Source organism: Zalophus californianus, chromosome 13 (genome assembly GCF_009762305.2).
Source record: "Zalophus californianus isolate mZalCal1 chromosome 13, mZalCal1.pri.v2, whole genome shotgun sequence".
Lineage (NCBI taxonomy): Eukaryota > Metazoa > Chordata > Mammalia > Carnivora > Otariidae > Zalophus > Zalophus californianus.
The window spans coordinates 77,282,525-77,309,979 of record NC_045607.1 but is presented as its reverse complement, the minus strand read 5'-3'; the positions used below and the strand labels follow the sequence as shown (position 1 = coordinate 77,309,979).

General features: G+C 42.0%; 1 protein-coding gene across 9 annotated transcripts; it reads left to right on the top strand.

The window, feature by feature from the left end:
- Positions 1–27,455, top strand: GCNT1 (glucosaminyl (N-acetyl) transferase 1). 9 transcript variants are annotated; one of them, XM_027616796.2, is made up of 4 exons: positions 1–123; positions 1,084–1,217; positions 20,983–21,074; positions 22,505–27,455. In XM_027616796.2, the coding sequence occupies exon 4, from the start codon at positions 22,649–22,651 to the stop codon at positions 23,933–23,935; it is 1,287 nt and encodes a 428-aa protein (XP_027472597.1). In that variant the 5' UTR covers positions 1–123; positions 1,084–1,217; positions 20,983–21,074; positions 22,505–22,648; the 3' UTR covers positions 23,936–27,455. The 9 variants fall into 9 exon arrangements, with proteins under 9 accessions (XP_027472597.1, XP_027472594.1, XP_027472599.1 ...); XM_027616793.1 differs by lacking the exon at positions 1,084–1,217 and adding an exon at positions 911–1,028 and having other exon boundaries at positions 15–123; XM_035723803.1 differs by lacking the exons at positions 1–123; positions 1,084–1,217 and adding exons at positions 712–762; positions 911–1,028.

Here is a 27,455-nt window from a genome sequence, read left to right as displayed (position 1 = left end):
GCCGCCGGGTAGGAGGCAGGGAGACTCCAGGCGCGGTCCGCCCGCGCAGCTAGTGCGCCGCGGTTTGGGGTGCCACGCGGTAGCGCGCTCTTCTGCGCCCCGGCGGCCAGAGGCTTGCTGCAGGTAACCGACTCCTCCACTCCGTCCCACCCGGTCCCAGCAACCCGGATCGCCTGCTACGGCACTCGGTGGCGGGTGGAGGGATGGGAAGGATGCGAGGGAGGGAGCCCGCTCTCAGCCAGGGGAAGAGGAAGCAGAGCCGGGGCCGGAGGGAACGGACACGCGGTGGGAGTGAGTCGGGAGCGCGTGTGCGGTCTGGACGCCTTCCCCGGTCCTTACTCCTGGTCCGATCCGTGGAGCCCGGGGCCGGGACTCCGGTGCCCAGTGTCACCTGGAAGCCACTTTTTCCGGCTTCTTGCCCCCCGGTCGGGGTAGCGAGTAGGAACTGAAAAATCAGAGGAGTTGGCTGCAGGCGTGGATAGGCAGAAGAGCGAACAGTTACTCACTGCCGTCCCCTGGGTGCCAGCAGCTTTAACTTCATTTACTGCTCCCCGTAGCCCCGCGAAGAGGCATTATTACCCACATTTTACTGATGAAGAAGCCGACACCAGGATGAGAAATGACTCGTCTTGGGGCAAGCGACTGGAAAGGGGCTCCGAAGTCCCCCCCCCCCCCCCCGCTTCTCCCTCTCCTCCTGCTCCCTCTCTGTCCTTCCCCCGCGGGTGTCGGAAACATGCGCCGCTGGGTCTGTTAGGAAAACAGGTGATTGTACTCCCTCCTAGGTTGCTTTTTTTTGTTTTTGTTTTCTTTTCGGTTAGCACCCAGTTTCTGACTCCCAATTCTTCCAGTTTTTGGGTTTTAGCTTTTTGAAGCGAAAGCAGCCCTGGCTCACAGCTTTGTCTCCTTGCAGCGCTTTCTCTCGATGCAGAGCGAGCCCCCGGCACCCTCGCCGGCCACACACTTCTTTCTCATGGTGGATAAGGTCGCCTGCAGATCCGGGCTGGACCTTATGCGCTGCCCAGGTGGAGGTAAGTTTTGTAGTCACCCGGAAACCCTGGCACCCTTTGCTTGATTCCTTTCTAGAGGGAAGAGAGTCTTCATTTTCCAACTAGTAAGACAAGAGGCCAACGGGGAAGGATATACGAGGTTCGCAGAAGGCACTGGTTCCTTGAGATGAGAACGGGCGACAAGTTTCTGTGGCCTGAATTTGGCTAGTGGTAGGTGAGGCATCTGGTCGCGGACTTGTCCCCTGCTCTGGGCATTCTGTCCCCCTTTCAGAGCTGTTCTGAAAGGCAGATTTGTTTTATAGAGGGGAGGAGAAGGGGTGAATGGTTTTTAAAAATCAGTGTAAATTACCTGCTAGGAACCCAGGCAGTTCCAGACAGGCTCCCCTGCCAGAAGATAGGGTAACAGATTTCATTTCTGGCAAAAAGAAAAAAACACTGAGCTTGGTGGATGTCTGCTATTGCGTAATGGATTTTTTGCAGCCCTTCCAGATGCAGTTTTGGGAAACTGAGTTCTTAGAAATGGCTGACTTCACAATTTTTAAAAACAATGTAATATACTGTAAATTTACTTTTACAAAGTTTTATTGGTAGATGGAAGAAGTTGTTTTGTTTTGTTTTGTTTTTTCCTATTTCATGGGGAGGGTTTGAAGGTTTCCCCAGCTCATCTGCCCTTCCTTCACTGGCCCTGGGAAAGACCTCCTTAGCCTGGGCCCCAAATCTCTAGTGGATTTCATCCTTCATTAATTAAATTCATCCCTTACTGATTATAAGACTACTTCCAACCACAAGTTGGTTTTTCCATTTGTAACTTAGTTGCTTAACATTAAGAAAAATGTCCTCATGAATTACCAACAATCTACAAAATCAACTATGTTCCAGGGACTGAAAAGGTAATGGATGGGGATCTAAGGGGGGCTTTTTTGGGCACAGGGGACCTAAGGAGAGCCTGCTAAAATGATCTGTGTGGGTATCGGCCATTCCCTCCCCATAACCGTGCAGGGATTCTGACCCAGGGTGTCTAGATCTTTCTCCCCTCCCCCAAAATAGCTGAAAAAAAATTTTTTTTTACAAAGTAAAATCTGATTTAAATATTGACTTTTTTTTCTTTTTTAAAACACAAGAACCAATCATATTTGGTTCATGCATCATTCATTTTCAGATCTGCCTTAGAAACTCCTATACCTGGTGATTGCATTCTCGAGGGGAATGAAAAATTCTGACCTATGATGTAGATATTATGTACTTGTCATGAAGTGAGGTGGTGGGAAACCGAGATTAATGCTGTTGAAAATTATTTCTTCTGATTCTCAGTTCCTGTTTTCTATGAAGGATGCAGTACTTCCGCTGCATAGAGGAACGTAGTCTTTTATGGTCATTCTAATGAAAATTTATTCGTGGTTCTAGATCAGGATGTCGAATACCTAACTCCCTGATTTAAAAGAGGAGTTCCCAAATGACTGTTCATATAAATCAGATGCGTTTCTCATGGTGACTATTTGTATTCTTAACCACATTGTCTTTGGCACCGGATGCAACGCTTAAGGTTTTCTTGTTTCTTTGTCTCTCATCTGTGGCAGACGCTACAGATGTTGACATCTTGGGCCAGTTAAGCTTTTGTTGTGGAAATTGTCCTGCGTTTTGTGGGATGTGTAGCAGCATCCTGGTCCTACCCAGTAAATGCCTCCCTACAGTTACAACAACCCAGATGTCTCCAGATGTTGCCACACACCCCCTGGAGGACAGAGTCACCTGGTTGGGGAAAAGAATGAGCCGACATTTAAAATGCTCTGGACGTGTATTAACTAAACTGTAAATACAATTAACTTTTAAACTTCTGGTGACTAGAGAAACTATCTGTAATGTATAAACAAACATCTACATTTTAAAATACTTTTATAATGAAGGTGACTAAATAGTGTTCTTTGTGCACAGCCTCTTGTGTCCTGCCAGGATTTTATCTCCAAGGAAATTTCAGGTGTTCGATGTGGTTGTTGAATTTCTAAAGTTTAAAATAGTGGAAGCTAAAAAGGAATTCTAGAGTGGTTTTCATTTTTCTCCTTTTATGTTTTTAAAGATTTATTTGTTTTTATTTGAGAGAAAGAGAGAGCAAGCTGGGAGAGGGGCAGAGGAAGAGGGAGAAAATGTTCAGCAGACTTCCCACTGAGCAAGAAACCCAACTCAGGGCTGGTCCCCCGACCCTGAGATCATGACCTGAGCCGAAATCAAGTCAGACGCTTAACTGACTGTGCCACCCAGGCACCCCCATTTTTCTCCTTTTAGTTTACTTGATGTCTTTTAATTTAAGATGGTAAAATATTAATGAACCATGCTTACTGATATGTGAAAATTGACACAGTCCCTAATAGAACCACAGCAAAAATTCTAAGCAAAAATTTTAACAATAAAGACTCGATGTGGATCATGTTCATAGTAGAATTTAGTTTTAGGAAACATAAAAAGCTTTTACCTAACAGCAATAGCTAAGATAACCATATATTTCTGTAGTCTGAGAAATTCTAATTTTGTGGAAGAGAGCCCTATGTAATATACAATATAATGCTTATCAGAAGAAGAAAATGTCCTGAATATATAAGCAACCCTCTTTTTTTTAGACCTTAAGCTCAGGAGGTTGAAAACACAGCCCTAGTTATTGAAAGATGCATCCTTAGATAGGGATTGGCTATCCATTGGATCCCTTCCAGAAATCGAACTAATTTGTAAGACTCAGGATTGGCTATATAATTTGTGGGGCCCCATGTTTAAAAATTATTTAAGAACACCAAGATGGCCGGGTGCCCGGCTGGCTCAGTTGGAAGAGCACATGACTCTTGATCTCAGGGATGTGAGTTCGAGTTCCACATTGGGTGTAGAGATTACTTAAACAACTCAAAAAAAAGAAAAAAAGAATATCAAGATGGCAGCAGACAGCTTGAGTATTAAGTGAATCACAGGGCCCTGTGTGGCTGTATAGGTTACACACTCGTGAAGCTGACCCTGGCGCTTTGCCCATAGCTCAGAAGAGGATTGCAATCACTAATGCAAATCCAGAGGAGAGATTACTGCTCCCCCAAAGCGCTGAGAGTTTCCGATTCACGGATTGTACTAATATTTCCAATCAGGAGTCCACATGTATTTGGTAATTGGTAAGCTAAATTTACTAAGAAGGGGCACCTGGCTAGCTCAGTCAGAAGAGCATGTGACTCTGGACCCCGGGATCATGAGTAGAACACCACGCTGGGTGTGGAGAGTACTAAAAAAATAAAAATAAATAAACTTTAAACAAATAATAAAAATAAATTTACTCCCATGAATAAAAAAGAAATTCCTCCCATGAATAATTTTTCTTTGCTAAAGAGTTAGCCAAATGATGTATGAGGGGCCTGGGTACCTGAGCGACCTATTTCTTCAGGCATTCATTGAATGACTTACTGAGCTGAACACCTGTACATGACAGGCATTGGCAGCTCTGACCCTACGGCTGTGAAGGATGGTGGGTCCCTGCCTTTCTGAGCCTTCTAGCCTAGGGGCTAGAGGCGGGGGTGGAGATAAACGAGCACATAGCCCCACAGGCTGTCCCAGTCGTCACTGGGACTCCGGAAAAGCCCAAGATGTCCAGAGAGCATTTAATCTGAGGGGAGGGGATTACTCAGGGAAGGTCTCCCTAGAAAGTGATATTTAAAATAAGGCCTGAAAAATGAATAGAAAGTAGTGAGGTGAATTAGGGGCCTGAGTTCCATGTTAGAAGGGTTGAGACCAAGGCCAGGAATATAGCTTTGGAGTGAGGACTCTCAGGTCATTTTCAGGACTTTGGACTTAGACAGAAAGGTAATGGGAACCTTTTGAAGGACCTTAAATGGGAGATGAGATGAGCGATTAAGTTGGGGTTTTTGAAAAGATCATTGTCACAGCTGTGTGGGAGAATGGTTTGCAGGGTTAGGCTGGGCTGGTATGTGTGATGTCTTTGTACAGACCAGGTAAGATGCACTACTTTGTCCCAGCTGGGCCAGACCAAAGGCCTCAGGCCCTCAGCCTGTCCGTTTGCACACATGCCATACCCAGGCTGAGGGGCAGGATGCAGTACAGGCAGAGTGCAGAGGTTTTTGCTGGTGATCCAGGGCCTGGTGCTGTGATGCTGAATCGAAGCTAGAGGCAGAGGGGTTGGGGGGAGGAGGGAAGGGGAGAGAGGGTGAGTCTGTAGCTAAAGTCAACATGAAAGTGGTGATTATTTGGATGTGGTTGATGAACAGGGCGGTATGGAGGATGTTTTGAAAGTTTCTGGCATAAATAACTGAGTGGGATGGGGTGGTGAGGCCATTTATGGTGTTAGCGAACCCTGGGGTGGGGGAGGGAAGGTGATCCACTGGGATAGGTTTTGCTTGGGAGACACCCAAGTGGAAACCAAGGAATTGGCATCGGGAACTCTTGAAAGTGGTGGGGTGGAAGGAAGTCCATGTTGGGAGCTGTTGCATGTAAATAATCATCACATACCCAAAAGATCATCTGAGGAGGGGTGTGGGGTGAGAAGAAGAGAAGGGGGCTGGCCTGGAGAAAAAGACCACTGTGTTTGGAAGAGGAAGAGCCTCTGGTTAAGGCAACTGAGAAACCAAGTAGACTTGCAGGATAAGGAGGAAATGTGGGGTTTCCTCTTCTTTCTCTCTTTCTCTTTCTTCTGCTCTTTCTCTCCTTTTCCACCTGAGATTAGAGAGACTTGAACAAATTCTAATGCCGCTGGTGAGTTTCTGGTAGAGAGGGAGAAGCTAAACATGTGTGAGTGAGAAATCCATGACTGAGCCTGGTTTCAGGGAAGGCGAAAGAGGTTGGATTCCATTACACAGGTGAGGGGATTGGTCTTTGATGGAAAGAGGGAGGGAGAGGATGGATTAAATGACTCAAAGTTGAGCTCTCTGAAGGAGGAGGCAAAACCATCTGCCGAGTTTGGTGTGTCAGCTACTTCGTCGACCAGTATTCTTCAAGCATTTTCTAGCGCCAAACACTGTGGTAGATCATGAATGATGATGACCCTTATGCTCAGCCCTGACAGACTAATAAATATATGTTTGGTCTTTGTCTATGGTTCCTGACACTGGGCTCTGAAGCCCTTGGAATTTCCTGAGGGATTGTGATGATAGGAATGTCTTTTGTTATTCATAGAAGGATCTCTTTTCCACACCTGTTTATGCTAATGAGGTGGCTGAGGTGTACGGGGTGCCCTAGGTAGCCTCAGGATGGGGTGGTCACCAGAAAGAACCAGTAATTAGAGGGTTGGAGCTTTCAGCCCCACCCACTGTCCTCTGGGAAGGGGGGAGGGGCACACCTAGAGATGGGTTGTAAAAACTTGATCAACACTATTTGGAGAGCTTCTGGGTTGAGGAACCCACAGACACAGAGGTGCTGGGGAAAGTGTCTACACCAGAAACAATCCAAGGTAATTGTGATGTTTTTCACAGTGAGAGGGGGGTGACTGCTTTTTAGAAGAATTCATGCTACAGAGACGCATTTTAGAAAGAGCTGTTTGGAAATGTTTTCACTGTAACGTAAACATGTTGCCAAGAAATATGGTAGATTTGTGACTGATCAAAACTTTAAAAAAACCGAAAACCTTTAAGAACTTGGAAAAATAATTGCCCGACAAAATCTTTTAAGTGAGGAGTATCAGTGGGTTTTGAATCCATCTGTTAGATTCATTAAAATGTGACACCTACTGACTAGTTTGCAAGGACAATTGATTGAGAACTACCAGCTGAATCTCACCAAAACAAGACTGTGTAATTGGTGAATGGACTGAAAACGAAGTATCAAGATTTAGGTAGCAGAGCCCAGAGTGTCCTACTGTTTCTCCAGTGGATCCCTGTCACCCCAGACAGCCGTTAAAACAAAATGTTGGGATACAGGAAACTTGGAAGCAGTCCTTAACAGGGCTCTAGAACAAGATAATTAACCAAGAGTTTTCAAAAATAAAGCGTATTTAGGGGTGCCTGCGTGGCTCAGTTGGTTGAGTGTCTGGGGCTCAGGTCATGATCCCAGGGGATTGAACCCCGGAGTCTGGCTCCCTGCTCTCTGCTTCTCCCTCTTCCTCTGCTCCTCCCCCTGCTCATGTTTTCTCTCTTCCTCTTTCTCTCTCAAATGAATAAATATTTTTAAAAAAATAAAGCATATTTAATCTATTGCTTTCGTTACAAATATTAATAACCATTTGTATTTGTACCATAAGTGATTACACTAATAGGCGTTATTTCCTCTTTTCCCCATCTTTTTGTTTTATAATGTGCAAAAGTTAATTACATGGAATTTTTAAAGAAATGTACATATCTAGATGGGACTTACTCAAAGCTTTTACTCTTGGTGTTTGTACTAAAAAACGTACAAACTTATCATTAAAAACTGAGTCAAAGTGTCCCCCTTCCCGTGCAGCAATTTGAGAACTAGATTTCCTTGTAAACTGTAAAACTACCTCTTCCCCATGATGTGCTCCTATAGTTCATTCCTGGAAAATAAAATTGCTACTAGAGCTTCTACCCTGAAAAGTAACAAATACAGAATGTATGTGTGTCTTGTTTTCTCTTGAAATGTGTACCTTAAACTTCCTTTAAATAATCCACTTTAAAATGCTTTAAAAAGAAAGAAAAAAGAAACTTCTGGGGGTGTTGTGCCCAGTTTTCTGCTCCAGGACAGGTAAATGCTTTAAGTCATTTCTACATAGGCCTTGTGGTTCTCATTCTTTCCTTCACTAGCCACCTCTGTGCTGTTGACAGATCCGCCCCAAGCCATGTTGGATCTTTTGGGGAAGCAGATTGGAGAGGGCTACATTCTCCTCTGCAGGTAAAGGTGAGGGTTAAAAAGCAAGTCTTGAGTTACCTCTACTATCGTGGGGCTCTGGCTGCATCCTCCACAAAAAGTTCACTTGGGGTGGCTGTAAGATTCAGCTGATCATGGGTTGGAATCAAGTAATCACGAATTTTCTGGAATCAGCGGCTGGACCCCAGGAATGTGCCTAAGGCACCATCCAGGGTGTTCGACTTGGCAAGCGTGTTTGGCCTTTAGGTATGTGTGCCTGAGAGGCCTCTAGGATGTCTCTGTTCCATCTAGAGTTGGAGCACACTGATCTCATCTTCATTTACTCTTTCCCTATGTTATGCTAATCGAAGTCATTCAGTTCACTCAAGAAGATTCATTTCTAACACTACTGCTAATTAACAAAACACCTGGCTAACAGAGAGAATTCCTGAAGCACGTGATGTAGTAGCTGCCAGTGGAGTGGGGCCTTCCCGGGAAGGAGTCCCTATAAACCTCCCCCGCCCCCAGGGGGACCCTCAGCTATTGTTTCTGGCCAGTCTGGCTAGATGCTCTCACCTGTTCCTTTCAGCACTACAATGGATGTTCCCCAAATAGTTTTGATCTATATTGACCAAGCCTATAATTTCCCCCAGAAGGCTCAGCAAATAAGCATGTGTGGATTCCTTGAGATCAGGAAGATGCTTTATTTATGATTGTACTTCTCCCTCCACCCCAAAACCCAGAACCTAGGATTCTGTTTTGTATAATAGCTACTAGGTGTGGAATTAAATTGAGTGCATTTGTTAGTAAACTTGAAACACAGTTTCTGATTGTGGAAGTCTAAGAAAAGTTCCCTCTAGGCATGAACTAAAGATATGAACAATGTCCAGACAAGAGAAAACGTAAACCATAGTGAATAAATGGCTAATCTTAATGAAGGGCCCATGTGTCAGATACAGTGTAAGCATATGACAGGTTGCCTCACTTATTCTTTATAAATACTCTAAGGCACACATGACCCTAATTCAATCAGACTGCCTAAAATTATTATTGTTGTTGTTAATATTATTTTTACCAGCAAAGAAGCTGAAGCTTGAAGTTAAGGGTGTACAGAAGTCTTGAGTTGGTGGATGATGATGCCCAGTTTTGGAGCTGAGCAGTCTGGTTCCAGAGCTAAAATCATTGTACTAAGCTCTCCTTGCATGTAAATATACTCAAGAGAAAATATTGAGCCACTGGTAATCAAAGAAATACAAAATGAAACCTCACTGATGTACCATTATATAGTTGTGATAATGACAAAGATAATTATACAATCAGTGAATATCTAGTACATAATTAAGATAATTATATAGTAAATGTAGAAAAAATGGTGTTCAGATATTACTACTGGCAGTATAAGTGAATGTAGTCCATTTGGAAGACAATAGAGAGCCATAGAAATTTCTAAGTTTTTTTTTTTAAGATTTTATTTATTTGACAGAGACAGAGCAAGATAGGGAACACAAGCAGGGGGAGTGGGAGAGGGAGAAGCAGGCTTCCCGCAGAGCAGGGAGCCCGATGTGGGGCTCGATCCCAGGACCCCGAGATCATGACCTGAGCCGAAGGCAGATGCTTACCGCCTGAGCCACCCAGGCGCCCCAAAATTTATAAGTTTTGATTCAAGAATCGTACTCCTGGAAATCCTTTATAAAGCTAAGAGAAAACAAATTATGTGTATCTTCAAAAGGGTTCATAGTTCATGTTTACAACAATATAATTTGGAAATATCCTTAATATCCAACCACAAGACGCATACTAACATTGGCAAAAAAACAATACAGACTCTCCGATGTCCATTAATAGAAAAAACAACAGAAAACTGAATCCCAGCTTCTATTACATCTATGCACAAATGTAAGTCAGGAGCGTCCCTCGACAGGCATTAGAAGGGAACTTGAAAATGATGTGTAACTGGACTAGAACTGTAAGTGGCTTTTTGTTTGTTTGGAAATTATCTTTACAATAATGCTTTGCCAGCATGCTTAATTGGAGCTTATGTTAGAGGATTGAGGCCATTTTATCTCAGTTGCAATTTTAAAAGAAATTCCTGAAGTGAAATTAAAAACATTTCAAAAGTGCTTGAATAAATACCCCACCCCCAAACAAAAGATGATCACTGAATAGTTTTGGGTATGTCTGTGCTCACAATTTTCTAGTGCACATTGATAGTATATTTGGAGCCTTGTTTTTTAATGGGTTTATTCTATACATGCTGTGTGTCGTTACGTAGAGAATCCCTTCATTCTTGGCTTTGGCAGTACTTTGAAATTCAACGTATATACCTAAATGTAATCTAGATACAATGAAAATGTTGGAACAAGTTTGCCACTCGAGTTTATGCATCCCCTTCGAGGGAATGGTTAGGTCTCAGATCACAAATGGTTCCCTGTATCTTAGGACTGAAGCCCTCAGGAGGAGAGTTTGTCATATTGACACCTGCAGGAATATTTGGAAGGTTCTGGGGCCCCTCGGAAGGTTTAGGAGGTAAGGCAATGTATGATTCGAAGCTGTTAATAACTGGACCCAGTATTCTTGGCCAGAAAATGAGACTGCTCTGTTCCCCCTACCCTCTGGGGAGTCAGCTCTGGGCTGAACCCCCTCCCACCTCTTCCCTGCTGGTAAACAGGAGCAGATGACCCAATTCAGAGCAGCCTAAAGCCTCAGTTTGCTTGAGTGTGAAGTGAGAGGGAAAGTAACTACTTGCAGGGTTGCGAGAATTGGAGGCAATGTATAAAATGTCGCAACGTTCTTGCTAACCCTTCACCTGAACAATCTCCTTAATCCCACAATAACTTCCATTGCGAAAGCACCATCAATTTTAATACCTGCTTTTAAGGAAATTAAAAAAAAAAGAAAAGGAAAGAAACCACCATAGTAGCGAACATACGATGCATCAAGTGCCTATCAATTTCAGAAGCTGTTACGTAAGAAAGTCAGTCCTCAGACTTAGGCAAGTACAGCCTGATTAGTATGTTGTCTTGGAGCAGGTGCTCCCCATCGTCCTCCACTCCAGACAATCAATCTGGCCAGGGCTCAGCCTCCCCGTCCCGGGCCATCATCCGCCCGCTGAGGAGTACCAGAGTGCTGTATGAGTCGGGAGTTGGGGACCCCTGACCCAAACCCAACTGCCCTTGTGCACAGGCTAGGAACCCCAAGCGCAGGAAGGTAAGGTCAGTCCTGAAGACAGGATGAGCACCATCTAGTACGAGGCCGGTGGTTTGGGGTTTCTTGATAGCTACTCGTTCTGTCCGACCTGACACAGGGGGCTGAGAATTCACGGTATGCTCCCCAACACACTGTAATTGGGAGCATTTAAATACTGTACTCTAAGTTTCCTTAGCTGGAAAACACTCTGAACTTGAAGGCACATTTAACAAAAGCAACCACACTACCGCTGTACCTTTCTTTGAGGGAAGAGAGGGATTTTGGACAACTCGGACTCTTTGTTTCTCTTTGTTTCATTTTTTGAGTTGAATACGCCCTGTGGTTGGCCCAGGGAACAGCGTGAGGGGAGGGAGTGGGCAAGGAGCCCGAGACTAGGTCAGATTACCAGGAACTCACCGAGGATGTGCTTGGAACAGTTTAGAGGCAGGATTATGTGGAATTCAGTGCTGAAATGGGAGATGGTGGTGAGGACACCTGTTCTGTTTACCCAGCAACTGCTGCATACCAGTCTCTCTGCCAGGTGCTTGACAGGTTTTTGAATCACCCCCATCCCAATGGGGAGCTCCACTTCTCAGATAAGGAAACCAAAGCTCGGAGAGATGAGGAAGCTTGCTGAAATCCTACATTAGAACATGACATAGGATTTATTGTCTCTTCTGTTTGACTTCACACTGCTGCTGTGGTTCCCACTAGACGGTGAGGTTTGAGCTCATGGAGGGTTCGGGAAAGGGACCACGTTACAAGAGGTTGAGCTGGATTTTAATATGTTAAAAAGAGCATTTCTCATATCTCACTCATGGTTACCTTTATCATTTTTTGCATAATAAAAGAGAAGATCTACTCTGACCCTTATGATTAACCAGCCAAAAATCCAGACACATGCTATGACCTGGAATTTTAGGACTTCCTTTAAAAACAAAAGGGAATCTGGTATTTTGGATTGGAATTTCTGGGACATAGGAAGCATTTAAAGCCTAGAATATTTAAAATTGGGGTTGTTCAGAAAACCCAGGACCTATGGGCTGTGTGATGAGCAGGTGGGACAGAAACCAGGGCTGCTGTTAAGCTGTCTCAGAATTGTTTGGACGTGTGGTTTCTGTGCCCTAGTATTATCTTCAAAATTAAGAGCAGACAAAAGAAACTTGAAAGTACCTTTCAAATCTAAAATTTTGTTTCCATAAAACTGCGGTGCTCTATTTAGCATTCTAAACCACCTAGTAATAGATTTTTTAAAAAATAAACTTTTTCCTTTGAAAAAGTTTATTACTCTTAAAGTCTGGAATTTTGAAGTGAACAATAGTTCTTTTATACTCACTTTTGGCCTGCAGTGGTAATGAGGTTGAAGATTTCTTACAAACAAACAACCAAACAAACAAAAACAGGGACACCTGGGTGTCTCAGTTAAGCGTCTGCCTTCAGCTCAGGTCATGATCCCGGGGTCCTGGGATCGAGCCCCCCATCGGGCTCCCTGCTCAGCAGAGAGCCTGCTTCTCCCTCTCCCTCTGCTGCTCCCCCTGCTTGTGCTCTCTCTCTGTCTGTCAAATAAATAAATAAAATCTATAAAATAAAAAACAAAAACCTGTGTGTGTGTGTGTTTATGCGTGAAGTAGATATATTTCATTCAGGTCTGCAAAGGTCCGCCTCTACAAATGAACTCTATTGCCTTAGAGGACAGGTTTTTCCCATTTCAAGGTTTAGCCATTGCTCGTGCATAAACGAAACAGGATATAACACGAAAGCTAAATAGGCAGTAAAAAACACTAGCCTTTGAGAGGGAGGAAGACAGATGATCTTTGTTCTTCATGTCCAAAATTTCATGACACTCAACTCAAAAAAGACCCCTTTTTGCGTGTTCAGACAACCTGGTTCACTCCTCCCAGTGCTCTTGTAATAAATATCCTTTAATGTCTGTCTTCTCTTAATTTCAAAAGCCTCTTCTAAGTAACATTTTCTACCGGTAGTCACCCACTCTGAAGGTCTAGTCTAGTTGTAAGCCAGCTGCGTCTTTTAAAAAATCATAATAAAGAGGTTTAAAAAAAAACCCTTGAGGTTAAAACTATGTAAAACTCAGTGGCATTAAGTACATCCATCTCCACTATCCATTTCCAGAACTTTTCATCATCCCAAACTCTGTACCCAATAAACTATAACTTCTCCCCCTGCACACATACTACCCCCAGTCCCTAATAACCTCCCATCTCTTAGAATTTGATGACTCTAGGTATCACATATAAGCGGAATCATGCGATATTTGTGTTTTTGTGACTATTTCACATAGCACGTCTTTAGGGCTCATCTGTGTTGTAGCTTCCGGCAGAATGTCATTCCTTTTCAAGGCTGAGTATATTCCTCTGTATGTATACCCCGTGTTTAGTTTATCATTTGCTTTTCCTAATGCCTTAATTCTGGTACTTTTGTGCAATTATGGGCATTCTTTTGGCTTTCGAGGGGGTGTATAAAACTTGTAAGTCCATATGTATTTCCTTCTCTTTTTTTTAAAGATTTTATTTATTTTAGAGAGAGAGTAAGAGAGTGCAAGCAGAGGGAGGGAGAGGGAGGTAACCCCCAGCAGTCTCCATGCTGAGCACAGAGCCCGACTCGGCTTTATTGCAGGACCCTGAGATGACCTGGGCCAGAACCAAGAATCAGCCGCTTAACTGACTGAGCCACCCAGGCACCCCCATATGTATTTCTAGCACTGAATTATAAATTGGAAGAGGATTCAAGATATCAAGAAAGCATAGGTACTAATGGGTGGGATCAGTGGGGCATTTTTTTGCTGTGGAAAACACAAATTTTGGTCTGAAGGGCACCTAATTCTGGAATCCTGTTTGAAGTGACCAGCTGTATTCCTACATTTCCTCATTTCCATGTCTGCCTTGTACTGAGCACGTGCTTTCAGCCCTCTACTCCCTTGGTCACACCATCTGGCTTTAGTTGTAATATCTTATTTCATGTAGAAAGCCCCTTTCCAAAGAGGGCACAGGAAACGGTCCAGTGCCGGTCCTAGGAGGTTTCCCCATGTTTCCGTGGCTGGAGCCCAAGGGAACTCTGGAATGAAGTGTGGACACAGTGACCTAAACTGTGGAGGTCGGTGTTTTTAATCATGGTCCTAAGTTTTGGGGACTCCAAGAGCTTTTCCTGGCCGGTCTGGAGGAGCAGACACTTTTGGGGGGGTCTCAGGAGTTTGCGTTAAAGTGACACCTCAAAATCTTGGCACCTTGCTGCAGTGAGTCACAGACAGCAGGCAGGCAACCGATGAGGGGAGGCCATGGAGACACACAGGTGGTAAATGGCAGGAAGTCGCCTTGAGATCTCATCCACTTCCTGTTCCGTCCCTTGGCTGCTTCAGGTTGCTTTGGGGTCCCAATCCCCTGAGATGCTTGGGCAGTTTTAGCATCAATCACAGTGATGGGTATTCTGCTTGGGGCACAGCAGCCTCTGGGTCACGGAATAATAGTCCTTGGGAGTCTGTGAACTTTAGTCACAGAGGAGCCCTGACTTAGCCGTCCAGCTGTTCAGTTACACGTGTGTGTGCGTGCGCGTGGATTTTTTTTTTAAGATTTTATTTATTTGCCAGAAAGAGCACAAGCAGGGGGAGCCCCAAAGGGAGAGGGAGAAGCAGGCTCCCCGCGGAGCAGGGAGCCCGATGCGGGGCTCGATCCCAGGACCCTGGGACGATGACCCAATCCGAAGGCAGACGCTTAACCAACTGAGCCACCCCTGCGCCCCTGTATTTTTTTTTAAAGAAAAAATATTTCCACTGTTAAAAATGAAACAATAGGCACTAGGGAGAAAGAGTTAGTCCCATGTATAATAGTTTTGTTTGGACTTAAGCCAGAATGACTGTGGTGGAAATGGTTGAGGAGAAAAGAGTTTACCTTTTTGAAGTCCATCCTTTCATTTTTTACAGTTGACTCACCTGTCCGCTCTAACCTTCCCCCACAGTTAACAAAGCTAACCGGTGCAGGGCCCTTTTTATCTTGCCCCTTGTCTGGGAGTCTTGAGAGTAATTAGAGGCTGAACAGGAAAATCCTGATTGTTCTTAGGGGTATGTACATATATATGCAAATTTATGTAAATAGGGTAAATCCTAGCTCGAGGTCTAAATTAAATATGTTATGTCCTATTAGTTTATAATATGTCTTAATCCCTTCTTCCTCCCTCTTCCTGCTTTGCCTTTTTAAAAAATTATTATTAAAAATGAAATTTAGGAAAATACAGCCTGAGCCACAGGTAGCTCGTTTCTTTAATTTTTTTTTTCATTTTCTTCTCTTTGTAGTGATACTTCTCTAAATTCACTGAAACTGGTGTGTGATTGGGATGAATGTCATCTTTTGGCATCGGTTTATTTAAAATACTGAGGCTTGTGCTAGCTCTATCTAGGTCTTAGTTATTATATCGCAAGGTCCTCTGTGTCCTGACATATTCCAAACTGCAATCTAGATTCGATAATCTAGGGTTTTAGACTTCCTTACACAGATCGCCTCATGTATTTATCTTTGTGAAAACAGTCCCCTACTTTACTTCTGTCCCATCCTTACCATGGTGAGCTGTTGAAGACGAGAGGTGGTGGATTAAATTAGGCAGAGGCCTTTCAGTAATGTATTTTAGAGCCTCTCCCATGGGCAGTTATGTGATGCAGGGCAAAGCACACACTCATTTCTTTTAACAATCATCTTTCCCATTGCTCTGTCCTCCTAATAAGGTTTTGGTGAATCTTGTTGGGAAAATCGTGCTTATAAGACCAGTGCTCTTCAGAGCTAAGCCACAGAGCACAGTGGTGGGTTTTTTCATCATTGCATGTCTCTGATTTCTTTGGAGGCAATGATTATCACCCCAACCCTTCCTCATCTGCTTTGTTTTCAATGTAGTTATAAATTCACGACCCAAACTGCCGGTTTTTTTAAATCGGTTTTCAATATGCTTGTTCCCATCATTTATTCCATCAGTTTCATCTTGAAGACATCTCTCCTGGGGCCTTTTTTTTAATATTTTATTTATTTATTTGTTTGTTTATTTATTTATTTATTTTAGAGCGTGTGAGAGCGCATGCCCCCAGGCTCACGCATGCAAGATGGGGGAGGGGCGGAGGGAGAGGGATTGAATCTCCTGCAGACTCCTTGCTAAGCACGGAGCCTGACTCGGGGCTTGACTCATGACCCTGAGATCATGACCTGAACTGAAATCAAGAGTCAGTCACTTCACCCACTGACCCGACAGAGCCACCCTCTCCTGGGGCCTTCTCATCTGCCCCAGCCTGCTACGGTTATCTGTTGGCCTGTGATATAGTCTAGGATGTTCCTTTACCATCATCCTGGGATATACCTTTTCTGATTCTTATGTTTTCCCCTGTCTTAGTTTATACTTTAGCTGTTTTTTTTTTTTTTTTTTTTTAAGTAAATTCTACCCCCAAAGTGGGGCTCGACTTATAACCTTGAGATTGAGTCACACTCTATGGACTGAGCCAGCCCAGGGCCCTCATACTTTAGTTTTGATGGAGTTCATCCTCTAGTAGCTTCCTGAGATAAAGTGCATAAAGTTAATATTTTGAGACTTTACCTGTCTTAAGATGTACAAGGTTTTTATTTTACCCTTAACTGACTTAGTAATTCATGGAATTCAGTTTCCTTTAGCATTGTTGATGCTGTTGCCATTATCTTCATTATCTGCCTTCTGTGGATGGTTTCTATGAAATGTGAAGACACTGTGCTTCTGAATCCTGTCTATGGGGCTTATTTTTACCCCTCTGGAGATCTATGTGATATTCTCTTTACCAGTATTCCAATATTTCGTGATTCAGGAATGTGTCTTGGTGTGGATCTGTTTTCACCCATTGTATTGATATTCCAAGGAGTGCCAATCTGGAAACTGTTCCGTCTTTGTGATACATTTCTTCCCCCTCCAATTTCCCCATCAGTTGGTTTGCCTATTTGCCTAACTCCCTGAGAGTTTTCCTCAACTTTCTTTTCCAACACTGCCATTGAGTTTTGCAGTTTTTCCTATCATGTCATTAATTTTTAATAGCTTTTTTCTATTTGCTAAATGTTCTGTTTCAGATTAGTTGGAGTCCCTGCTGTGAGGCAAACCTCCCCAAATGTAGTAACATGAGCATTTCCATTTTATTTTTTGCTCACACATTCTGTGGGTCAGGAATTCAGAGAAGACTTGCGTGACTATCGGCTGGAGTCATCTGGTGGCTTCTTCAATTACATGTCTGGCACCTGGACTGGGTTGAATGAAGGCTGGGTTCATAGGGACTGTTGACTTGGGTATCTTGGACTCTCTGTCTGGCTTATTATATCATGGAAGCTGGTTCCAAAAGGAAGCCTCTGGAGAGCAAATTTTCTAAGACAACCAGTTGGAAGCTGCTTAGTTTTCCATGACCCAGTCTTGGTGGCCACATCGCGTCACTTCTGCTGATCTCTACTGGTCAGTGTAGTCATAAGGTTGTCCAAATTCAAGGGGAAAGAAATTTTGACTATTTTTTGATTGGTGAATGACAAGGTCACATTGCAAAAGAGCATATGGGATGAGAGTATTGTTTTGCCTATTTTGGGGGCCATATAATCTTACTGATTGATTGAATACAATATTTTTTCTTCTCTCTGAGGTTATTATAATTAGTTTTCTTCTCTCTGTACACAATCTGTTTCTTTGAACATTTGGGGAAATTTCTAATTTAAGCAATGTATTTAAGTGTTGGCTTGGTTGATTCTCTAGTAAATAAACTCCTGCATTGGCTTGGCTGTCGAAGTTCTGGGAGCTGATAGCTGCAAATAGGGAAGGAGACCTCAATACCTATTGTTTCTGGGTTCACTCGGTTCCACTGTTTCCTGAGTGGAAACCCTGCTTTCCATTGTGCCTGGTGTGCCCCAGCCTTCAGAGACTAAATCTTGGGTCATGGCCAGTTTTCAGGGTAGAGACCCAACTGCTTTTAAAAAGCTGCCGGTCAATACTGTTTTGTTTTTGTTTCAGACACTCTCATCCCCACTCTGGAATCTGTGCTATCTTTTGAAGATCCTGTAGCAAAAATAGAGCTGGTTCTTTCTTTCCCTGCTTTCAGTCTGGGATTCTTGGGTCTGCTTAATCAGTTACCTTTCGCCTGTCTGCTTTTCAAATATTACTTGCTGCTGCTTCTCTCACTCTACCTGAGGACATTTTGTCTGTCCTCCCACTCCAGTGAGTACTCAGCTGCACCTTAGTCCTGACCAGTTGGAATTGCTCATTTTATGTTGGAACACTTCTTGAGACTGTATTGTTACCTCATGTGTGTTCCATGGTTTTCTTCTTGTCCCCTTCCTTGAGCACCTCTCCTTAGTACGAGAATTAGAAAAGATCAGAGTTTACTTTCAGTTTTTATAGAACTTAGTATTCTTGTGCTTCTCAGTTTTAATTTCAAAAAGCCACCTATTAAGAATGGCCTTTAGGGTGCCTGGGTGGCTCGGTTGCTTGAGCGACTGCCTTCGGCTCAGGTCATGATCCTGGAGTCCCGGGATCGAGTCCCGCATCGGGCTCCCTGCTCGGCAAGGAGCCTGCTTCTCCCTCAGACCCTCCCCCCTCTTATGCTCTCTCTCTGTATCTCATTCTCTCTCTCAAATAAATAAATAAAATCTTTAAAAAAAAAAAAAAAAGAATGGCCTTTAAGTCTTGGCTTTCCCTGTTTTCTTCACATGGTAGAATTATTTTCTTCTTCCATTTCTTCTTAAGTTGTGTTTTTCTACTTAAAAATATTCATGGTGGGGTCCACATGAAAGTCTTCTCTTTCAGGAAAGGCATCAGTGTTCAAGGGAGGGACTCTCTAGGATACTTGCTAAGACAGTTGCCAAGTCCTGTGGTACAGTCTAGGCAGGGAAGGCTTGGCAGTGTGTTTGGGTCACATAGCAAAATGGCAGATTCTGTGTAAATGGACTAAGACTTCCAATCACAAGGCAAGGATTGGCAGAATCGATTTTTAAAAAGTGATCCAACTGTAGGATATCTACAAGAGAAATGGTTTAGATTTAGAGACACAATTAGATTGCAATAAAAGAATGCAAATAGATACGCCATGCAAAGAAATACCCCAAAAGAGCTAAAGTAACTATACTAAGAGCTGACAAAATAGACTTTAAGGCAAAAATTATTAGAGACAAAGAAAGACATTTCATAAGGAATGGCAAAAAGGAATCAGAAGACTTGAACTCCGCTATAAGCCAAGTAGGCTAATGGAACATCTGTAGAACACTCCACACAACATCAACAAAATACACATTCTTCTCAAGAACACATAGAACATTCTCCACGATAGGCCATATCTTAGACCATTAAACAAACCTAGGAGTGTGATTGCCATGTTGAGAGGTTAGCCTCTGTTTAGCTTTGTAAGAAACTGCCACACTGCCAAAGCGATTGTACCATTTCGCGTACTTGGAGCTCATTGCTGCTCCTCTTGGATGTGCAGATTAATTCTTTAAAATCATATTTGGGGAAGTTTACAGCAGTATTCAGATATTTTTTTCTACCTCCCATGCTCATGTATACAGCCCTCTCCCCCACTACCTTTCCTCCTGCAAATCCTATTATACATCTGTTGATAATACTTAATGGTATCTAACATGTCTCTGGGGCTCTGTTCATTTTTCTTAATTTTCTTTTTGTTCCTTAAACTGGATACTCTCACTTGACCTGTCCTCAGTTCCACTGATTCTTTCTTCTGTCAGTTTAAACCTACTGTTGAGCCCCTCTAGACAATTTTTCAGTTCACTTTATTGTACTTTCAATTCCAGATTTCTGTTGGGTTTTTTTCTTTATCATTTTCTATCTCTTTATTGAAATTCTCAATGTGGTTAAATATGATTCTCATACTTTCAGTTCTTTAGTTCTTTGAAAATATTTATAATAGCTGACTTAAAGTCTTGGTTAAGTCTGATGCCTGGGCTTCCTCAGGGACAGTTTTTATTGACTGCTTTTTTCCTGTATACGGGCCAGACTTTCATGTTACTTGACATACTCTATAATTTTTTGTTGTTAAAGGGACATTTTAGGTGCGCATGGGTGGTTCAGTCAGTTAGGCATCTGGCTCTTGATTTGAGCTCAGGGCCATGAGATCGAGCCCTGCAGTGGGTTCCATACCAAGTGTGGAGCCTACTTGAGAATCTCTCTCTCCCTCTCTCTTTGCCCCTCCCCTACACCCCCACCTCCCGCTCTCTTGCACGTGCTCTCTCTCAAAAAAAAAAGAAAGAAAGAAAAGGGAGATTTTATAATGTGTCAACTCTGGTAGTCAGACCTCTGCTCATACCCTGCCCGGGGTTTGGTGGTGTTGCTCTTTGTTTAGTGATTTTTCTAGGTTAATTTTCAAAAGTTTATTTTCTTTGTAGTGTGAGGCCACTTAAGTCCCTGTTCAGTTAGCTTGGAGATCAGATCACTTAATGATTGGACAGAGATTTCTTCAAATGTCTGAACCAGTAAGGAGTAGGAGCTGCCTAGTGGCATCATTTTGTTTATGATGATCTGATGTTTTAATGGTTGCCATGCTTAAGTATTTTTGCAGAATCTCGCCACGTTTCTTGCTAATAGAGGTTCGGGGTTGGGTGGTGGACAAGACAGTTGGAAGAAGATGAGATAGGTAGCTAACTCAACTGCAAGCTTGTTTTCATGGGCCTGTGAGCACCAGGAATCTTCATAGTGGGGACAGAATATATTGGATTTCCCAGTAGTACTAGACCATTACACCATTCCTTGGCACCCACTCTGGGACATGTTGCTAGAGTTTTTTTTGGAAAAGCTTGATCCAAATTGTAAATATTTTCAAACCTTTAACAATACACAAGAGCATTAGAAAAACAAGTTAAGATTGGAGAGAAGGAAATTTTAAAAGCAAGAAATGAACCAACCATATTTTTGAGGAAAAAAAAGCGAATACCTAGGATTAGTTCACCAGCATGCTTTCTGAGTGTGGGTGTACTTAATGGGCATTACATTCCCTTCACACACTTCCCTTTTCATTTCACAGGTTTTTTTTAAAAGCCTCATGGGACAGCACTGTTGCTGAATGCCTGGTACATATAAGAAACTTGACTGCATGAAAGGCACTCTCCAAACACAGTATGTTACCTGAAATCCGAGAACTAAATGAGCCAGACTTTCTTTAAGTCTAAATGGTTTAAAAAAAAAAAAAAATCTAAGTACTTTTCATAACATTATTCTATACTAATAATGTCCAATTATTTATTTGTATTTGCATTATTAATATTCACAATTTATTTCCTAACTAAATATTTAAAAGTTCTAGTGCTAATCCTGGTATTAAAAACCAGTTTCAAATCTCTATAAATCTGGTATGGAGATGATCAGTGGCATTTGGCTTTCTTTGTTAGAACAGTAACACTTAAGGGTGCCTGGCTAACTCAGTAGAGCATAGGACTCTTGATCTCAGGGTGGTAAGTTTGAGCCCCAAGTTGGATATAGAGATTAAAATAAAGTCTTAAAAAAAAAAAGAAGAGTAGCACTTGTTAGTTATAGAACCAATTGCCAAGTTACAAAGTTGATTTTTGACAACAAAATATATTTTGTAATATTTGTAAACATAATAAAAATGGGTCGGGTTCCTCATTTGAATGTAGACAACAGGTGTGTCATACATTATAATTTGTATACAACTGTTGTTTCTCACAAGCATTAATTATTATAACCTGTAAAAGCAATGTAGGAAATGCAAGGCTATGTCTCTATTTTGGACTGTGTATGTCTTCTCTTCCTGGGGTACCTGGTATGGAACTGAACTAAGAGAGATTCAAAACAGACCCAAATCTGGCCTGGTTTCAGCTGGGTCTTCCTGGTTTAGTTTGAAAACTCACTTGACTTGCTTTTCCTTCAGAGATTCTTAGAAGTCATAGCTATTTCTAAATTTCTCCTTAAGAGCACCTCCAGTCCTAAGTTGGTGAAGTGCAGAATGAAGCTGCTCGCTTCAAATATTTGGGGCTGCTGATGCCAACTGACGGACATTAATGGATGCATCAGGAGGAACCCAGATTAGTAATGATTTCAAGGCAAAGGGTGCTCCTTAGAACTGGCACAGGAGGAAAAACTTATCTCACCAACTGTGGAGAGTTAAATAATTGTAGCCTAGGTCTTCAACTGCGATTTGTACCTCAATTTTTCCTGAGAGGTGACTTCCTAAGAGGTATAATGTAGGATATTTTAGCACATCCTTGTATTCTTTTTTTCTTTGTTTTTTTTAGATACTATTTTTAAGCAATCTCCATACTCAACGTAGGGCTCAAACTCACAACCCCAAGATCAGGGGTCATATGCTCCACTGACTGAACGAGCCAGGAGCCCCCCCTTGTATTCTTTTTAAGAATCTGGTATTAATATTACAGACTGTGGGTTTCCTCTACCACTACCCTTTTCTGCTGATTGACCAATTTTGTTCTGTTTTGAACATCTGACCTCATAACAAAGAGGGTGGTTTTTAAACTTGAGATGTCGTAAAAAGACTATATTTATATACATTCCTTCTATTTTTCTTTTAGTGTTGTTCTCCATTTCAAGATGCCTTTGCAGTTTCGATAAATGCGAACTGACAACTCTCAGGGCCACGACAGTAGAGAAATCATGACTGCTTGAAGCCTGGAAGACTGCCCTTAATTAAGGAAAATCCCTGATTGTTGTTTGAAATGCTGAGAAAGTTGCTGCGAAGGAGACTTTTCTCTTATCCCACTAAATACTTCTTCCTGCTTCTTGTTTTTTCCCTAGTCACCTTCTCTGTTTTAAGAATTCATCAAAAGCCCGAATTTATAAGTGTTGGACATTTGGAGCTGGTTGGAGAGAATCCTAGTAGTAACATTAATTGTACCAAAGTTTTACAGGGGGATGTAGATGAAATCCAAAAGGTACAGCTTGAAATTCTAACGGTGAAATTTAGGCAGCGCCCTCGGTGGACAACCAATGACTATATAAACATGACCAGAGATTGTAATTCTTTCATCAAGAGGCGTAGATATATCATGCAACCCCTTAGTAAAGAAGAGGAAGAATTTCCCATAGCATATTCTATAGTGGTTCATCACAAAATCGAAATGCTTGACAGGCTCCTGAGAGCCATCTATATGCCTCAGAATTTCTACTGCATCCACGTGGACAGAAAGTCAGAGGATTCCTTTTTGGCCGCGGTGATTGGCATCGCATCCTGCTTCAGTAATGTCTTTGTGGCCAGTCAGCTGGAGAGTGTGGTGTATGCCTCGTGGAGTCGGGTTCAGGCTGACCTCAACTGCATGCAAGACCTCTACAGGATGAGTACAGACTGGAAGTACTTGATAAATCTTTGCGGTATGGATTTTCCCATTAAAACCAACTTGGAAATTGTCCGGAAGCTCAAGTCGCTAATGGGTGAAAACAACCTAGAAACTGAGAGAATGCCATCCAATAAAAAAGAAAGGTGGAAAAAGCATTATACGGTTGTTAATGGGAAGCTGACGAACACAGGGACTGACAAAATGCACCCTCCTCTCGAAACACCTCTGTTTTCAGGCAGTGCCTATTTTGTGGTCAGTAGGATGTATGTGGGGTATGTGCTAGAGAATGAAAAAATCCAAAAGTTTATGGAGTGGGCTAAAGATACATACAGCCCTGATGAGTATCTCTGGGCCACTATTCAGAGGATCCCTGATGTCCCGGGCTCATTGTCCTTAAGCCAGAAGTATGACATGTCTGACATGCATGCAATTGCAAGGTTTGTCAAATGGCAGTACTTTGAGGGGGATGTTTCCAAGGGTGCCCCCTACCCACCCTGCAGTGGGGTCCATGTGCGTTCTGTGTGCGTGTTTGGAGCAGGGGACTTGAACTGGATGCTACGCAAGCACCACTTGTTTGCCAACAAGTTTGACACGGACATTGACCTCTTTGCCATCCAGTGTTTGGATGAGCATCTGAGGCATAAAGCCCTGGAGACATTAAAACATTGACGGTTCATTTTAGGCAACTAGAAATGAGAAGACGTGTGCATGAGATGCACCCTACCTGATCCTTCTGCCTGGTGATAAACAGAGAAACTATAGGGGGCGCTTTTTGAAACTATAGGGACCTTGAAGCTGTGTGATTTCTGCCCTGCACCATGGGTTAGACAGGTTAAAGCATTAAATGTTGACCTAGCGTTAGCATGGGGTCAGGGTAGGTTGGGAGGCACTGTGGGGGGCAGTGGCCCACGTAGCTGGGGATGTGGCTGAATGCAAAAACCAGCCTGTTAAAAGAACTCAGGGACTTAACAAAATGACCAAGATTTCATCTGTGCCAAAATTACTTTGAGAGCTTTAATTATGACAATTTTCTTGATTTGAATAAATTTATAGCAACAACCAATTGTAAGGATATAATTTATCTTGCAGGTTTTATGTGGTGAAATAGAAATTTGACTTTAAATGGTCCTTGTAAATAATTTGCTTTCTGCTGTAACATTGTGCTGTGTAGCATGTCGGTATGTGTCATCTCAGGGAACTTGAAAAAATGGGCTTGACTGAACGTGAATATTTCTGACTAATTTTTGCTTCTAATAATGTGTATATGTTTTTAAAAACAAAAGTGGCAATGTGTCTAGCTTCGTCGATTCTATGAATCAGCTTATTAGAAAAGATACCTTAAGTTATTTAAAAAGTTAAGAGATCTTTGTTTATTATTATAGCGTCTACAGAGAAACTCAATTTTCCAAATACTTGTCTCGACTCATCCCTGCCCCTGTCTCCTCAGGCCGTGCTATCAAGCTATAGAAAAACTTGTTTTCATAGTGCCTCAGTTCTCTTAATGTGATCCAACAGTGTGTATGGGGATTTGGGATCTAAGACAGAAAGAGTGGAGTAGGTATGGGGAGTAGAAGAGGTGGCCATATTTGGGCAGTTTCCAAGGCCTATGATGAATGTTCTAGCAGTCATTCATCTTACTATAGCAGATAGTAAGGCTATTGCTCTTGGGATCCACTTAGGTCCAGCTTCCCAGGGACTTGCATCTTAATGTCACCTGTGTCTCCACTTCAAAGGACTGGCTGGCTTCTGCTGTCCTTGCTTCTTCATGTTACCTGCCCCTTAGTTATTCCTTAGCCCTTGGATTGTAAATTTCCTTCTTCCTCAGAACCCATAAGCTGTTCTTCCACATGCGTACTTGAAGGCCTGGTAATCCTGAGGGAATATCAGGTTTGGGGCAGGTTGTTTCAGTGTTGATATTCACAGCCTATGATGTCTGCTCTACTTTTCCACCAAAAGACAAATGATTCAAGGTAACCATTGTGCTATCTCATATATCAAAGTAAATGAAGATTAGAAAGAAAACGTTCTTTCGCTAAGCTGATACTGTTCAGCCAGAGATCTAACAGGAAATGGGACGCCTTATCATTAAGCTGAGGCTCTAAACAATCAAAACTATGTACTTTATTATAAAGCATAGCAAATTTAAGTGATACAGAAGAAATTCATAAGACAAGCAGTTTTCAGGCATTCAAGTGAGAAAATATTTTTTATTCCTTAAAGTTAGAGAACATTTTCATTTTATGGAGACAGCTTTGTTCTACCGACCCTCCTGAATGAAATTTTCACATTTTTAAAAGCTTTGTCATCATGTGTAAATGTGCAAGTCAGTAGATTGCTGTTTTGCATAATTAGACAAGACAGCCAATGTTGGACCAAGAAAACATACTCTGAAAACTCAAAGATGATGTCCATGAGGGCATAAGATGACAGTGCTGTCTCTCTTGCCTTCTAAATTGGTTTGTTCTTTTAATGCATGTCAAATGTTTCTCCCATGCTCTTAGCAGAAGGATTTACCTATAGATGGGTCCTTTTTTTTCTCTAAAATTAGTGGTATTCATTGACAAATACTTTGTCTTATATTTTTACTTCATTCATGGTGTCTTGTTTTATGTGCATTTTCATTTCTTATTTTGAAAATTTACAAATTTACAGGGAAGTTAAAAATAATAGTACAGTGAACACCATATAACCCTCACCTGGAATCGCTGGTTGTTAACATCGTGTCCCACTTGCTTTAAATTATATGGATTTTGGAATTTAGCAAAAATTGAAGGTTAAATCTATCTTTTTAATTTACAAATAGCCAAGGTTATTTACCTCAACACTACTTTGTAGTATGACTGCAAGTGATTTACATTTCAAACTGACAGGTTTTGAGAGATTTTTCTCCACCGTAGATATAAAAATAAGACTTTAGAGTGTCATCTGCCCAAGTCCCACACTAAAACTATGGACCTACTGTCTTCTATATAGCTGTGGTACCTCTATATTCTAGAATGGCGCTTGGTGAGATATGTCTATACATTACCCTATTGCTAATGCCTGTTATAGGAATTATATAAAATTTGTTTATTGTGACTTCCTTTTATACATTTTAGCATAACTTAAAGCAAATACAATTCATACTATGGGACATGGGTGACTGGCTGGCTCTTGATCTCAGGGCTCTAAGTTTGAGCCCCATGTGGGGTGTGGAGATTACTTAACAATGAAATCTTAAAAAATAAAATTCATACAACTGGGACAAGCAATTTGAAAAATCAAAAAGATGGTTTCAAAAGAAAGCAAAAATGCAAGTTGAGAAAGATATAAATTGTTCCCTATATGTCAGTTATTAAACACTGCTTTTACCGTCACTTAGGGTCTTATGTAGGGAATTATTAGGAATCATTCACAAAACATAAGCTGCAATTTTGAGATGGAAGGTTTATTCTGGTTAATGAAGTAATGCATCAATAGTAAGTAATGTTTTACTTATTAAGTGCAACACTTTAAAAAAACAGTTCTTTTTTGGGCGGTTACCTAGGCTCTTCCACACCACAGTAAACAACTGTTAAACTTTGCAAATGTGAATTGTTAGGCAGGAAAAAGTTTTACTCTACCCTTTAAGGTTCTTCTAGCTGGTCTAAGAATCAAATTGACATGAGACTGAGTAAGGAGAAATTAACAAGAGAAAATCAAACAGGGATGCCTGGCTGGCTCAGTCAGTAGAGCATGTGACTCTTGATCTTGGGGTCATGAGTTCGAGGCCCACATTGGATAAGGAGCCTACTTAAAAAAAAGAAAAAAATCAAACTAATAAATAACCTGTATACCTTCTGTGTACATGGGAGAAACTCAGGAAAGCAGTAATTCCCTGGCTGAAGCCATTACCTTAAACATCATCTCCAGTTAAAGACAAAAGGTGTTGGGGTGGGGAGTCTGTTATGGGAGGTTACCAGAAAAAGCACAATAAACCAGGGTAAGGTTACTCTACAGATTTAAGTCCATGTCTTTTCCATTGATAACAGTTTCTAGAGATTTAGAGTCTTCTCCCTCTTTTTGGTACTGAAGGAGACACCCTGGAAAGAGAAATGGAGATTTCTCTTGTATATGTAAATGTCTCTTAAAAGGGTAAATTCTCTTCAGTTTTCAGAGTTTTTCTTGAGTCTGCTGTCTCTTAAAAATAATCAGCTTAGGGGTGCCTGGG

Bases quoted from the DNA above. Each gene is read 5' to 3' on its own strand.
- GCNT1 (XM_027616796.2), top strand. From the start codon at position 22,649: ATGCTGAGAAAGTTGCTGCGAAGGAGACTTTTCTCTTATCCCACTAAA.